The sequence below is a fragment of the Diaporthe citri genome, assembly GCF_014595645.1.
Source record: "Diaporthe citri strain NFHF-8-4 chromosome Unknown scaffold_11, whole genome shotgun sequence".
Classification (NCBI taxonomy): Eukaryota; Fungi; Ascomycota; class Sordariomycetes; order Diaporthales; family Diaporthaceae; genus Diaporthe; species Diaporthe citri.
This window is the reverse complement of record NW_025064856.1, coordinates 802,330-816,372: the sequence shown is the minus strand read 5'-3', so window position 1 is coordinate 816,372 and position 14,043 is coordinate 802,330. Positions and strand designations below refer to the sequence as shown.

The window sequence follows — 14,043 nt, the reverse complement described above, 5'->3', positions numbered from 1 at the left end:
AATGCTTTATAAATATAAATAATATTATAATTAAAGTATAAAGTTATATAAATTATAATTAAAAAGATAAGGTAATTATTTAAATATAATAAAAAGTTAGGAAAATTATAATATATTAAGGCTTAAACTTAAATTATTAAAGCATAATTTAATAACTTATTAATAAATTACGTTAATATAACCTTAAATATTATTATTATATTATATATTATAAAGTTATTATATTAATATTAATATAATTAACTTAAGTATATATATTACGTAATTATAAAGATAAAAAGATTATTAAAGGTTTTTAATAAAGGATAATAAAATAACCTTTTTAATTAAAGATAATATATAATAAAAGTATAAAAATTTAGTTTATATTTATTAATTACTTATAAATTACTTTATAATGTAATATAATTAATTAACTTTAAATTATATCCCTTTTAAGAGCAAATCTTATATTTAAGATTTTTATAATAATACTTATATATTAAAGGTTTAAATAATAAGGGTTATTACTATTTTATAAATACTTAAGTTATTAACTTATATTTAATAAGCGTTCTTAATTAAATTTTATAATTTAATATTTATATATTAAAATTAAAAGTATTATTATTTATTAACTTAATTAATAATCTTTATTTTATACTTTACTTTCCCTTTATTTAAATACTTTATTTATTAATCTTTATAACTTATTAATTTTATTTATTTAACTTTTATTTTAATAACCTATTCTTTAATTATATTCCTTAATTTCTTTATTTAATAAGCAATATTAAGTATAGCAAAGCTTAAGCTAAGTTAAATTAAAAAAATTTAATTATTTAAAGATTAAATAATTATATTAATAATTTAAGGATTTAATTTAATTCTTATTTAACTTAAGCGTTATAAGTAATAAAAGTATAAATTTATAAAATATATTATAAATAAAATATTTATATAATAATTATAACTTTTTAAGCTTTTTAACTTTATATAATTAGGATATTTTAATATATATATATACTTAATTAACTTATTTTTATTAATTATATATTTTAATAAATTAACTAACCTTTAACTTCTTAATAACAACCTAAGCCTTTTTATATGCTTGCCTTTTATAATAATATAATATAATAAAATAATAATATATTTATAATTTAACTTATATATATAATTAATTAATTACCTTTTAATTTTAAGTTTAATTTAACTTAATACCTTTCTTTCTTTTATACTTTTTAAAAGTAGTATGCATTTATAAAATAGAGATTATTAATATAGGAATAATGGGTATTATTTATATAAAGGATTATTTAAGATTAAGCAGCTTTAACTCATTAAGATGCTTAGCAGGCAGCAGCCTTAGCGCTATATATAAAATAGCTAGCACAGTTAGGCCTTCTGCCTTCCTCCCTTCCATAGTTAACAACGATCAACCACTACACCAACCAAACGTCGTATTGCAATACGTGACCCAGCCAACAGGATGAGTCTGGTTACGAAGATGTTATGAAATATGTGCCTGGGGGCTACCATCCCGTCGACATTGGTGACAAGATCGCCCAGTACACCGTGCTTCACAAACTGGGGTCCGGCGGCTTCGCAACCGTGTGGCTGGTTCAGTCCAGCGACGACAGCCGGTACTACGCCCTGAAGAGTCTCTGCGCTGATGTCTTGGAAGCGAAGGCCAATGAGCCAGAAGTCATGGAGCATCTCGGCCCACATGACCATCCAAACGTTGCCAAGTTACTTCGTTCCTTCGAGGTCACCGGCCCTAACGGCGTGCACACGTGTCTTGTTCGTCCAGTTTACGGTCCCAGTCTCTACCAATGGTCCATTAGAGGGTCTCTGTTCTACTGATGATTGTTTTGTCAGAGAAACCATGCTGAAACTCACACTAGGGCCTTCACCCTGGGCGCAAGACATCGGATTTCTCAGCAAGTTTCCAACGGTGTTGCGTTTCTGCATGAACGTGGAGTTGTCCACGCACGTTCGTGTCGAGTCCCGCCCATACATGCCTTGAGCTGTCGCCAACGAGCAGATCGCAGATCTTACCACTTCCGATGTTGTCTTCAATCTTCCAAGCATCCAATTGATGTCGCCAGATGAAGTGTGCCAGTTGCTGGGGCCCATCGAGAGAGAGAAGCTGAAACTGCGCGACAGCTCCAAATCTCCTCATGGCCCAAAGAGAATTGTCAACAATCCCGACTTCTCAGGTTTCAACATTGGCATGTCATCTGCTGCAGTCATGATTATCGACTTCGGGGAGGCGTTCGCGTTGGGTCGCCCTCGCCATCGCACTCGGCTCGGCATCCCGATAACTTCTTTTCCGCCCGAGGTCTGCTTTGACCATCCTCCCTCAGCCGGCAGCGACTTGTGGGAATTGGCCTGTCTGCTGTTCGAGATACTCTGTGGCAGACCTTGCTTCCGCTGTACTTTCCCATCTTCGAGATGCTCATCGGGCTTATAGTCCATCACGTGGGCTTGTTACCACGCAGCTGGCAAGGTCACTTTGACGCGGAAAAATATGGTGACAGACAGGGCAGGACGTTGCAGAGCACACCCGATGGCGCTTGGTATTGGTTCGAAGCAAAACCCGGAGAGGAATGGGGTAGCCTCGGGGGAGAAATCGCCAAGGCGGCCTCGGGGGTGGAGCTGTCGACGGAGCAGCAGGGGTTCATTGTCTCCTTACTACAAGATATGCTGGCTTGTGAGACAGAAAACCGACTGACAGCTCGTGATACGTCACGTCGTATAGAGTCTGCTGCGTCGCTGTTTGGTGGAGAAGTGGTTGAGCACCTCCTCCTGGTTGAGGATATCCCGGACGCACCATCACCGCCGCCACCTCCAGAGGACAGTGACGCCAAGTGACGAGACAGACTCACGCACAAGAATGAGCGGAGAAGCAAGGTTGGGCATCTCAAGACTCGATCATATCTCATTTATGGTCGCGTGAGGACCTAATGCCAATTCGCGAGGTCCTTGAAGTCCTGTCCCTCGAGCTATGTTCGCTCACCTTGCTATGCACAAAACTACAAGCGACGTCATCTGACTACTTGTAAAGTCAACGATTAAAATTTCTTGGATTGAAAATGCCAATGGTGTGGATATGATAAAAGACTTCGTACATCAAAGTCGGGCTGCTTCCATATTCACAGCCTCAGTTCCTTCCGCCCGTGACCATTTCGAAGCTACGTCCCTCCACATATCGTAGGTCAAAAGCCATCGACCAACCCCATGATACCGCCAAGGGAAAGGGTCATCCCCTGTCTCCTTTGCTGTAGGCAGAATGGGATTCTTCTCACTCAGCCACTGCTTGTCCAACTCCCCGAACAGTTTGAACTTGGAGTCACGATCCCGTTGCTCGACGCCGTCTTCCAAATGGTAGATCCACTGGTTGTAGGTGCCCCTCCTTACCACTTCCTCAGTCCTCTCTCGTCTACACGCCTCATACACCTCCAGTGCGTTCCTCTTCTCTGCTGATGATTTGCCTTTCAGACGGCCAAGGCAGAGTCCAAGAACACCGGCATCCTCAAGAGCCATCCCTGCACCACTGGCCAAGTATGGGAGCGTAGCGTGCACTGCATCGCCGAGCATGGTGAACGTTCCCGAAGGATGAGACCACGTCGGCTCCAGCCCAGGGCGGATCATCAGGCGCCATTTCAACACCGAGTTGCACATTGACAGTAACTTCGGGATTCGCGGGTCCCAGTCAGCAAAGTGGGCTCGCATCTCTTCGATGTTCCCTTCTAATGTGTTCGCGCCAGCTGGCATATCGTCCGGTACCAGTAGTACCATGTTGAAGAGGAGGGTCGGGTCGTTGCTGTAGTCCAGACCTGAGGCTGCCTTGCCCCTGAGGACGTAGTTGACTGCGTGTTTTCCCGGTCCGACCCAGTAGTTGACCTGCGGCTCCTCGACGAACTCGCGGAGGTCTGGGTCTTTCCGCATCTCCTCGGTGTTCAGCATGAGACGGTATGCCAGATCACCTGTCGGGATGGGAGGATCCTCTCTTCCCAAGAATACCTCCCGCAGATTCGAGTTGATGCCATCTGCACCAACAACAAGATCCGCCTTAAATGTCCTCCCATCCGCACAGATGACCGTCGACGTTGATTGATGAGTATTCACGGTAAGATCAGTCGCTCTGGCGTTCGTGACAAGCTTTGCTCCCAGCCCCACTGCCCTTTGGAGAAGGCATCTGTGAAGATTCGTCCGGTAAAAATCCCAGAACGGGGCACCCGTGGCTGAAGCGTATGCGACATAGTCCATGTCCGACAGGCGATTGCCCCTCCACCCGATGAAGTTACACTGCGTGGGCTTCGTGGCGTATTGTTCTAGAGCGTCTTTCAGGCCCCATGAGAACAGGACCCGTGCAGAATTGGGGAGGACCTGTATCCCCGCCCCGACCTCGCCAATCTCGGAAGCCGCTTCGAGAACTGTCACGTCATGTCCTGCCAGGAGGGTAGCGATGGCAGCCCCTAAACCACCCAGGCCTCCACCAACGATGATTACCTTGAGATGATTAGTTTGCAGTCTCTGAATCTGACACACGGAGCTTTTACGTGGAGTTTCGACTCTTCATCTCTGTGGATTTTCTCTTGGGTTGGAATGTTATCCCAAAACGCCATCGTAAACGAAGTGGAGGTCGAAGGAGCCTTGCGTTGCCGTATAGCAATGGCTTTGCTCCAGTGATTTGATGATTTCGGTCTCGGATGTGGTTTACGAATTCAAATGCACTTGGACGTAAGCAGGTTCAGGTGCTATCCCCGTCATCGAACAGGTCTTTTGGTTGGAATCAATCGAATTTTTACCTTGTCTGGTCCTCCTCATCGGAACCTCGGGTCGGCGTGTGCCACTGAGGCTACGTACCGGTGCAGACGCTGTTACCTAAGCCAAATACTGGCACTAATTGGAGTGAACCGAAGTATCTTCGTACAGGTCCCCGTGTCACGACTAACGCACCATGGCACAGCAGCTCAGGTGGGGGAGGTGCTTCCCGATATGAGTTGTCGTAAGCACTTGGGCAGCCGTGTCTGAGCTGGCGGCGACGCGGTAACACAGGCATTGTCTATCACGGCAAGAGTGGGCCGGGTTATCTTCTCGGGTTGTATCGAAATGATCGCCGCCGGCACACACGGATATGTCATGCATACGCCAATGGCCGGAGTTGGGGTAGGAACGCCCAAGGCGTATCCGGGGAAGGAGGGCTGGAGTGGGGTGCTGATAAGGGTGACACAGGTAAGAACGAGGCAGTAACGCGAGTGCAAGTGCCTTGGCACGAGCAATGATAAGTTCAACCTCCTCCCCCATCTACGACGCTGGCTGGTGAGAATTGCTCACTCGCCATCCCAGATTCCCGCCGAAATTGCGCTGCCCACTCTCGGCAGATTGACGCCATTGCGCGGACATGGATGGGTTTGACGGGCAAGCCGCACACGCGGCCGACGCAATCCCTGTTGCAGCAGAGCCGAGCACAGGGGCTGGTGGAGGTAGGACGACTGCCGCGAAGAAGCAAGGCGCAAAGAGATTCGAGTGCACGCACGCAGGATGTAACAAACGCTTCACGCGTCTGGAACATATGCAGAGACACGCTCTCAACCACTCTGGGGCAGGGGACTTCACCTGCTCTCGGTGTAGTGCTCACTTCAGGCGGCCAGATCTTTTAGGTGAGCCTTTGGACAACCCCCGGACGAGTACCTGGGCACCCACCTACGCCATTTCCATCGCTGACTATGGAGCAGAGAGACACATGAATCGTCACCGTCAGAGGGACGAGGAAGCTGGTGGACCCGGCTTTGGCACTCTCGACACGCGCAAACGCTCCTGGAAAGCTCCGGACGGATCGGTCGTCTCAAAACGACCCCGGCCTACCGAGCCAGACGGCCAAGACCCGCGGGCCGGCTCTGAGTTTGACGGGGCCATACAAGTTGTATCACCACCTGTATCCGATGAAGGACGGTACACCCAAAGCACGCACCCCTATAATATTGTCCCAGAGACAGAAGACGACTTCGGTCACTGTATCGACGTCCTCGAGGGCCCAACTGGTGTCCCAACAACATCTGTGTCCGCGTATTTCCCACAAGTTGGTTTGGGCTATAGCGACGAGCCAAACATCACAAACACGCGAACAGATCCGTCACTGAGCAATGGACAATTGGAATACCACCCCGTTTTCCAACCCGATACGGCCAGTTCTTTCAATATGCCATATACTACCGCATTGGATTACAACTGGCTGTTCAATTTAGAGGCAGCTACAGCGTCGGGTTTCGGACTCACCAGTGCCAGAGATAACTTCTCAGATCCAACACTGTTCAGTGATCCAGACCCTGGAGAGGCACAAAAGGCTGACATGGCCCCGTCTCAGCATATTCAAAACCCTACACCGGAGTCACTGAGCAGCGCCACTTGGAACAGCTGGCACGAGGACAAGTCTGATGGAAGCAACAGAGATCGGGCGAACTCATCTACAGAGATGCGGGTTTCTCCGGTCACTAGAGAAATACGCCCTACACAAGCCCAATCAAGGACAGCAAGGCAGCCCGCTGCGTTGAATGGACACATTCCACGAACAGATGCAGAGAGCCAGCCAAGGCAGCAACAAGGCATTGATAGAAGGGCCCCGAGCAGGAATGAGATCGACCCCCGCCTTCAACGACAGAAGCCAAAGAGCAGGGTTGCCCGCGAACGACCGTTGGCGATGCTGCAAGACCCCATGTCGACACCGAGGATCGACCAACAGGTCTTGGACAAACTTCTCGCCGTCATCGAGGCTGCTGACCCCAAAATACCGGACTCACCGGCCAGCTCTTCCGTGCGAGACCACCCCCTTCTATCTCTTGAGTCTGTCCAAACCTGGCTAGACTTATTCTTCACCCAATTCAACACCACCTACCCTTTGATACATATGCCTACTTTCAATGCTAGCACCACTGAGCCCTTACTACTGCTTTCAATTTTGTTACTCGGAGCCACCTACCTAGACAAGGCTGCTCACCAGCTCGCTGTTTGTATTCATGACGTTATCCGGCCGAGCATTTTCGCACACGCTGGCTTCTCCGCCCGACCAGAATTATGGACGCTACAAGCAATATTGCTGGTAGAGTGCTTCGGGAAGTCGAGAGCTGGGCAGAAACAGCACGATATGAGCCACCTGTTCCATGGCCTGTTGATCAACCTCATCCGCAGGTCGGACTGCCAGAGCATCACGAAGACTCCTGGGCCGCAAGATGGTGTTTCCCTGGCCGAGGCCTGGAAACTCTGGGCAGTTGCGGAACAGAAGAAGAGGCTTGCACTACTGTGCTTCATGTGGGACACACAACACGCAGTCTTGTTCTGCCAGAGTCTCTGCATGTCCGCGTTCGAATTGCGCTGCTCAATGCCGTGCGCCCAGGCTGTCTGGGAGGCCCCAGATGCAGAACTGTGGGCGAGAGCCTGGCCGAGCCCCACACGCCAGCCATCAACGCCGTCTTCGGACCCTGTCGCTCCTTCCATGTTCCTCCCAGCTCTAAAGTTCTACCTGACTGCACAACCTGGCCCTACAGGTGTGCCAAACCTCGACGCGCTCGGCCAGGTCTTAGTCCTCCACGGTCTCATGTCCATCGCATGGGACATGCAAAGGCGTGACCAGACCTCCCTAGGGGTCGTGTCCACCACCGGTCCAGCATCTTGGAAGGACCTTTTGAGCAAGGCCTACGACCGCTGGAAAACAGACTTCGACGCGTACTGCCGCGACGCAGCGCTGGCCTCGACCGAGCCAGGCGACACCTCGTCTTCGGAGTGGTCAGCTTTCTCCGCGGCATACAGGGCAGTCTACCACGCGGCCCAGGCTCTGCTTCACATGGACTTCCTGGACGTGCAGATTTACGCGGGTGCGCGCCACATCCTGGGGAGGCCTGTGCAGCAGCAGGACTATGTCCGCTCGTCACGGGTGGTCAAGCGCTGGGCGTCAAACAGCAGGGAGCGTGCCGCGACTGCGGCGTGGCATGGGGCTGGGATGCTCCGTGACCTCATGACAGGCGAGGGCAACTCTGATTCCGGCGGTTCTAGCAAGACTGTAATGGAGTCCCCTCACTTGGCGAGTCTATTTCATGTCCCATGGTGTCTTTATCTGGCGACGTTGAGCTGCTGGGCTTTTCATCATGCGAAGTCCACCCGTCGAGGTCGGTTGGAGGATGAGAGCCACCTTGATGATGATGATGATAGTGACGGAAGCGACGAAATTGTGTGGGATTCCAAGAAGGAGATGGATGACCTGGTCGCATGGCAGGCCCAATGAGAGACCTTGTGGCTAGCCAGGGGCGAAGACGGACGAACGGTCTGGTATGGGTCGTTGCTGACGTGCTGTCCAAAGTCCGATGGGGCATCGTACACGCCGGAGTTGTTGTTCTGCGAGGCCTTGTTCCGATGCGATTGATCAATCAGTATGAAGTCATGTAAATATGGTATCAATAAGCATCAAGATTCATCATGTTGGCGCGACTGCCAAGACTACATTTGTACTTTTATGGATCCACAAAATGCCTTTCCTGGCCCTGCATTTATCCCCTGCACAATGTCCTGTCACCCAACGTCTACCATCATGTCCCTTTCCACGTGACCTGCAGAAGCTGTCATCTTTCTACTTTTGCAGATCCCAGCGTTGTTTACGAATGACTTCGTCCCCCTCCATCGCCAGACATCCTCACCGGCGTTCATCCCGAGAATGTCCGCCATCAGCAGGAAAAACGCCTGCGATCTGCTCTCTCATCTTGTGGTGCAGCTGTCTAACCCGCCCAGCGGATATGAAAGACACAAAGGACTATATGAGGCTGGCCCGACCCCCCGTCGCCAAGGGCGCGATGTTGCTGCCATCAGGAACCTGCTCTTCACAAGCATGCGCACCGAGGTCTTTGAGATATTCTCCTCGCCGAATTTGAAGCCGAAGGGGGAAACGTGAGGCCCGACCACGGAACCCCCTCCTTTTCCTCCTCCGCGACAAGCATGATGAGCAGAGTGCAGTGACCTGACATTGCATGAGAAACCCAGTATCAAGTCAAAGGCGGGCGACATTTCCAAGCCGGAGAGAGGCGTGTACCTCCACATGATCGTGGGCAGGGACAACACAGTCCGACAACCTGTCCTTCCGCTACCACCGGGACAACCCGTCCTTCCACAACTACGCCATGCAGAACAGCCGCTAGGACCACTTCATCGTCCTCGCGGTGCTGCCGCCGGGCCCCACCGCTGCAGGTTTCAGCCCCAAGGAGCAGGCGCTCCTGTTGAATATGCTCGAGATGTGGTGTGCGCTGCTATTATCCACGCTGCAACCCAGCACGATGGCGCAGTGGCATGAGTATGGGGCCCGTGCCGGTGCTGGCAGGCCGTGGGTTGGTTTGAACCTTGGGTGTCCGCTTGATCATGGTGGACCGGTCAAGTATGTCAATTGGAGGCATGCCCTGAGCGAGAGTGAGGACCCACTGGCCACTACCTACGTGGTAGATGTTTTGGATGGGAGGCGTGAGTTGACACCGAATCGTGGTTTGGCATATGGTTTGATGGTGGGTATCTTTGTGGCTGTTTGCATAGTATCGTTAGCAGGGCCTCAAGGTCACCCCGGGAGGAGGTGAAGCGTCCTATAACCAGATGGTTGATATTACCTGGACTGTTGAGTTCTATTCTTCCTTCTGTGTAAATTAGTGTATTTCAGAGTAGTGTTCAAAGTGTCAAGGTGCACCCCCACACACAAGCTGACCTGTGCCAAGGAAAGTGTAGCACGCAAGGGAGAGAAGGCTCGGCTTTGTTAGCTAGAGGGTGCATTGCTACACAAACATCGCCTGAGATGCCACGTTCTCATGGAACAATGCTTATGAAAAAAGCGATTGGGAGAAGCATCTCACACATCGAATGCGGCAGATGCAGACCAGTTGCACTCACCTCGGTTGGTTGAGCGGAACAAGCAACGCCACACCGCGTAATGTCGTCTTTGTCCACACATCGCCGGAATGAGACACCCTATATACGACCCGGATCCCACTGATTTTGTACACGCTGGAATCCCAAATCTCAATCACGGACCTCAGGTCTCTATCTATTGAAATGGCTTCTATCCTAAACTACTGTATAGATTCACTTGATGATTTCATATGCCTTGCGAACGATTCCCCGTTCCTAGCCACACTATCAGTGTTCTTGATCGCAAGCTTAGCTTTTTCAAATTTCTGGGCTGGTTGGATTGCACGTCTTCAGCAGTCCGAGTCACTGAATCTGACTAGCATCTACGACGCAAGCCAAGGGACCGATAGCGTGAACAGGCCGCCGACGAGTTCCTCGATCATCCAGCCACCTCGTCGGAATCTAGGAAATGGCAACACACGGCCAACTCGAGGACGCGCTCCGTTCTCATCTTCTGCTGGCGCGATTCCGAACCGACCATACGATGAGCCACACGGGCCGATAGGATTCCCGATTCCATCTGCCGAGCTTTCAAATCTTCTCAATCCGAGGGAACCAGTCGTGGTCGGTCCACCGCTTGAAGGCCGCAGTGGCGTTTCCTTTTATCCCTCCACTAGCCCCAGTTACAGAGGCAAGTCGCTCCCGCCGCATTCTGGACTATCCTTGGCACGTAGATACGGCAATGTGTAGTAGACTAACCCCAATTCCAATTCAGGCACGATCAGTTCCATCTCAGATGGCTCTGAGCCACGACGTGATGAAGTCCTGCCAATTCGCCAGCATGGTGCGTTGCTGCCCACCACTGTGTACTCATCGCCTTCTCAGCGGGGCACTAATACGCACCTTTTACCACAGAACTCTATACATACCACGCGAACCAATACGATTACTCGGGCGGAGGCTCTCCGTCCGAGCGGAGTCAAGACGCAGTGGACGCGCAACTTGTGAAGGATCAAGCCAGGGTCTACTGGGATCAGATCAGGGCTGAAGAGGCCCAGGTCAGAGCCGACACGCATCGCATGAGCGAGAGGCTCAGGGTCGATATTCAGCGCGTAGATGCCCATTATAGGGCCCAGATCCGGCGAGCAGAAAGGGAGATGCAGGAGATGGATGAGGATATGCGAGATATAGGCTGGCGCATGAGTGATACTGTCTTCGGCATATAGCGTGCAATACCCCACAACAGACTGGTGGTGGTGTCTGAGCGTCTTGTGAGGAATGGCGTTGTGGTGAAAGCCAGTGGCAATGTTGAGGGCGTCTTGAGGATGACTGTATTTGATATTGGCTTCAACTGTATGGTTCGTACTTTGGATTCGCGAACTTGACTGGATTTGATGGTGGAATCATTTTTGCCATGTGAGCCCGATGTATGTTTTCGTCAAGGAAGGTGGAACAAGAATCATGCATGAAATATTGGAAGTGAATTGACTCATGTATTGGTTGACTGTCATCTGTTGCTATCTTACAGCATAGTTAAAACCGTGACAAAACGTCCACGAGACCCTCGAAACCTTATTCATTGTCGTATTTGTATTTCCGATCACCTATCTGGTGCGGAATACGATGTGATACCGGCGGCACTGGCTCCCAGAATGGTCTCAATGTGACAAATATTGTGTGCGTCATTCCCCGCTGGCAAAAGTCTGAGCAAGGTCACATGGTTGTGGTATTGCCACGGTACAGTTCACAGCCCCATAGACACACAGAAAATTCACTTGTATTGCGAGTTACAGAGTAGAGATATCCTTCCTTATGCTACACCATTACGAACCTGCACCCATTGGCTTTCTCAAAGGTCATTCGGCACCTTGGAGGTCTTGGCCGCGGGCTCGCGCCGGCCAGCAACGCCCTGGCCTTCCCTCTCAGGCTTAGGGTCGAGCGGCTTGTCGAGGCCCAGGCGGTGCGCGGTGGTGTACGTGGCGATGCCGCCATCAGGTCGGCCTCGGTGACGAGCTCCTTCCTGCGGGTGTCGACCAGGAGACGGATGAGGTCGGGCCGCATGTAGTGGCCGGCAAAGTCGGCCAGGACCTTGGTCAGGTGCGTCTCGTTCAGGTCGATATCCACGAACAGCAGGCCGTCGAAGTCCTTGTCGGGCTTGACGACCAAGCTGCCGTCGGGGCGGTAGATACGGGCGTGGCCGTTGTATGTGGAGGGGTCGGTCTCAGGCTCGACGCCCTCGGGGGTGGTCTTCTTCAGGCCCTCGACGCTGAGGCGCTGGAAGGGTGCGAGGGTCCAGGTGCCGGTCTCGTAGGCGTAGGCCGGCGTGACGAAGTCGGAGGCGGTATCGGCGTAGTTGGTCGCGGGGTCCGGGTGGACCTGGCGCTCGACGCCGGGGTAGACGGGCCAGGCGGCGATGTGGATCTGCTCCCCCTGGCTCAAGTTCAGGGCCTTGAGGAAGGGGTTCATGTTCTCCCAGCAGTTGAGCTGGCCCAGCCTGCCGAGCTCGGTCTCGGTGACGGACTGGAAGGTGTCGCCGGAGCCATCGCCGTAGACGAGCTTCTCGACGTGGGTGGGCTTGATCTTGCGGCGGTGGTTGATGATGTTGCCCTCTGGGTCGATGAGGGTCTGGGCGAGGTACAGGGTGGCGTGGTCGATCTCGGAGAAGCCAAGCGAGACGTAGATCTGGTTATCGCGGGCTGCGCGGCGGATGCGGCGCATCTCCTCCGAGTCGACGGGAAGGGAGTTCTCGCGGTACTTCTTCAGCATGGGAAGGGATTGGAGGTAGTTGACCTTCCACATCCAGTAAGGGTAGCCCGGGATCCCTGCCGATGTATCAGTAGCTGATATCAAGGTTGGGTGGTGCAAGTTGCAATGAGACGACATGGAGAGTCAGATGCTACTCACAGACTTCAGGGAAGGCAACCAGCTTGCAGCCGGCCTGTCCGGCTTCGTTGATGAAGTTGACAGTCTTCTGGACACAGGCCTCGAGATCGAACCACTGTGGCGTGTTAGTAACTGTGATACAGGCAGAATGTGGGTGTTCAATGATGACAGCTTACTCCTGGCTCCGAGGTAACAGCTGCGGCCTTGTACTTGGTGATGGGCATTTTGGAGAGGTCTGTCGTCTTCTCGGCTTGAAACCAATGGATTGTTTGGTGTGGGTGAAGCTGATTCTGGAGTAACTGTAGATCGATGATGCTTCTTCAAAATAACGGTATGGTTTTCATCAGGATCTCATCTTTATATATCTGCTCGTCCGGCGTCTCGCAGATATTGTGGGGGTTCGCAAACGTCATGGTCTCACGAGTTGAACTCCGCGTTGTTTGGGTCACCACCTGGGCTGCACACACCGGGCTCTGGTACTGAAGAATCCCGAACACAATTCTGCGCCGTGAAATCAGGGGCGCAATCGAAACGCGGCGTCTATGCATCACAAATCTTTTCGGGACTCAATCATCCGCCGTCAGGCCATTCTGCTGGGTAATGTGCTCACTCAAAGAAAATCAATGGAGTCGGACTTGTGGCCTACAGCGATTTTCCACACCTGCAGCTGTACGCCACACACCCACTCTGTTCTAGCCATTGGGGTCCAATTCCCACAACAATTGAGGATGGTTTGACAACATACTAAAATGGCCGATCGATCCTGAAGCTGCGGCTAGTATTTGACGTTTCTCAAGCCATGCCTCCCTCTGTGCTTGTGCCCCCAAACTTCGTCCGCCCGGGCTCTCAGTGGCATCTCCGCAACACGCCACGAATGGATCAAAAAATTGATTCCACATTTGTACCGAATTCCCGGACCGGCCGATGCTAACAATCATGCCATGAAGACGTTCTCGGACCGGTGCTGGCTCGGCAAGTTCGGCCCCACGCCCGGTCTTTGTGTTCAAAGCCCGGCCGCACGAGCCCGATCAAATGCCGTCTGTGCCCACATATTTACGTGTCGCCAGGGATAGCCGCCAGAATCGCCTTCTCGGACTCGAATGACTGGTGCCCAGAGATAGAGATTGTTTTTTGTCACGGTCAACCAACCGGCACGAGGAGTTACCCGCTGGGGCTGTCGGCGTGCCGACTGGGGTGCATGCAGATGTGCTCGCGCTCTGAAATGCATGTAAGACGAGAGAGGGTGGGCAACCGAGTGGCAAGCAAACTCGATCCCCACCGTGGCAAAAGTATGTGGGT

At 50.9% G+C, this 14,043-nt stretch overlaps 5 protein-coding genes across 5 annotated transcripts; 3 read left to right on the top strand and 2 right to left on the bottom strand.

Annotated features, from left to right (window-relative positions):
- Positions 1-1,494: 1,494 nt before the first annotated feature.
- Positions 1,495-2,856, top strand: INS49_004008 (uncharacterized protein; the record flags this gene model as incomplete). Its single annotated transcript, XM_043164798.1, has 4 exons — positions 1,495-1,817; positions 1,887-1,975; positions 2,034-2,256; positions 2,349-2,856. The coding sequence occupies 4 exons, from the start codon at positions 1,495-1,497 to the stop codon at positions 2,854-2,856; spliced, it is 1,143 nt and encodes a 380-aa protein (XP_043018448.1).
- Positions 2,857-3,145: 289 nt separating this feature from the next.
- Positions 3,146-4,613, bottom strand: INS49_004007 (uncharacterized protein; the record flags this gene model as incomplete). The annotated part of the gene is made up of 3 exons (XM_043164797.1): positions 3,146-3,176; positions 3,230-4,497; positions 4,548-4,613. 3 exons carry the CDS (start codon positions 4,611-4,613, stop codon positions 3,146-3,148), a joined length of 1,365 nt encoding a protein of 454 aa, XP_043018447.1.
- Positions 4,614-5,392: 779 nt separating this feature from the next.
- Positions 5,393-8,266, top strand: INS49_004006 (uncharacterized protein; the record flags this gene model as incomplete). The annotated part of the gene is made up of 1 exon (XM_043164796.1): positions 5,393-8,266. The coding sequence occupies one exon, from the start codon at positions 5,393-5,395 to the stop codon at positions 8,264-8,266; it is 2,874 nt and encodes a 957-aa protein (XP_043018446.1).
- Positions 8,267-8,692: 426 nt separating this feature from the next.
- INS49_004005 (uncharacterized protein) lies at positions 8,693-11,087 on the top strand (the record flags this gene model as incomplete). The annotated part of the gene is made up of 5 exons (XM_043164795.1): positions 8,693-8,922; positions 9,016-9,106; positions 9,171-9,486; positions 10,637-10,705; positions 10,777-11,087. 5 exons carry the CDS (start codon positions 8,693-8,695, stop codon positions 11,085-11,087), a joined length of 1,017 nt encoding a protein of 338 aa, XP_043018445.1.
- Positions 11,088-11,676: 589 nt separating this feature from the next.
- INS49_004004 (uncharacterized protein) lies at positions 11,677-12,968 on the bottom strand (the record flags this gene model as incomplete). The annotated part of the gene is made up of 3 exons (XM_043164794.1): positions 11,677-12,683; positions 12,766-12,859; positions 12,921-12,968. The coding sequence occupies 3 exons, from the start codon at positions 12,966-12,968 to the stop codon at positions 11,677-11,679; spliced, it is 1,149 nt and encodes a 382-aa protein (XP_043018444.1).
- Positions 12,969-14,043: the final 1,075 nt, after the last annotated feature.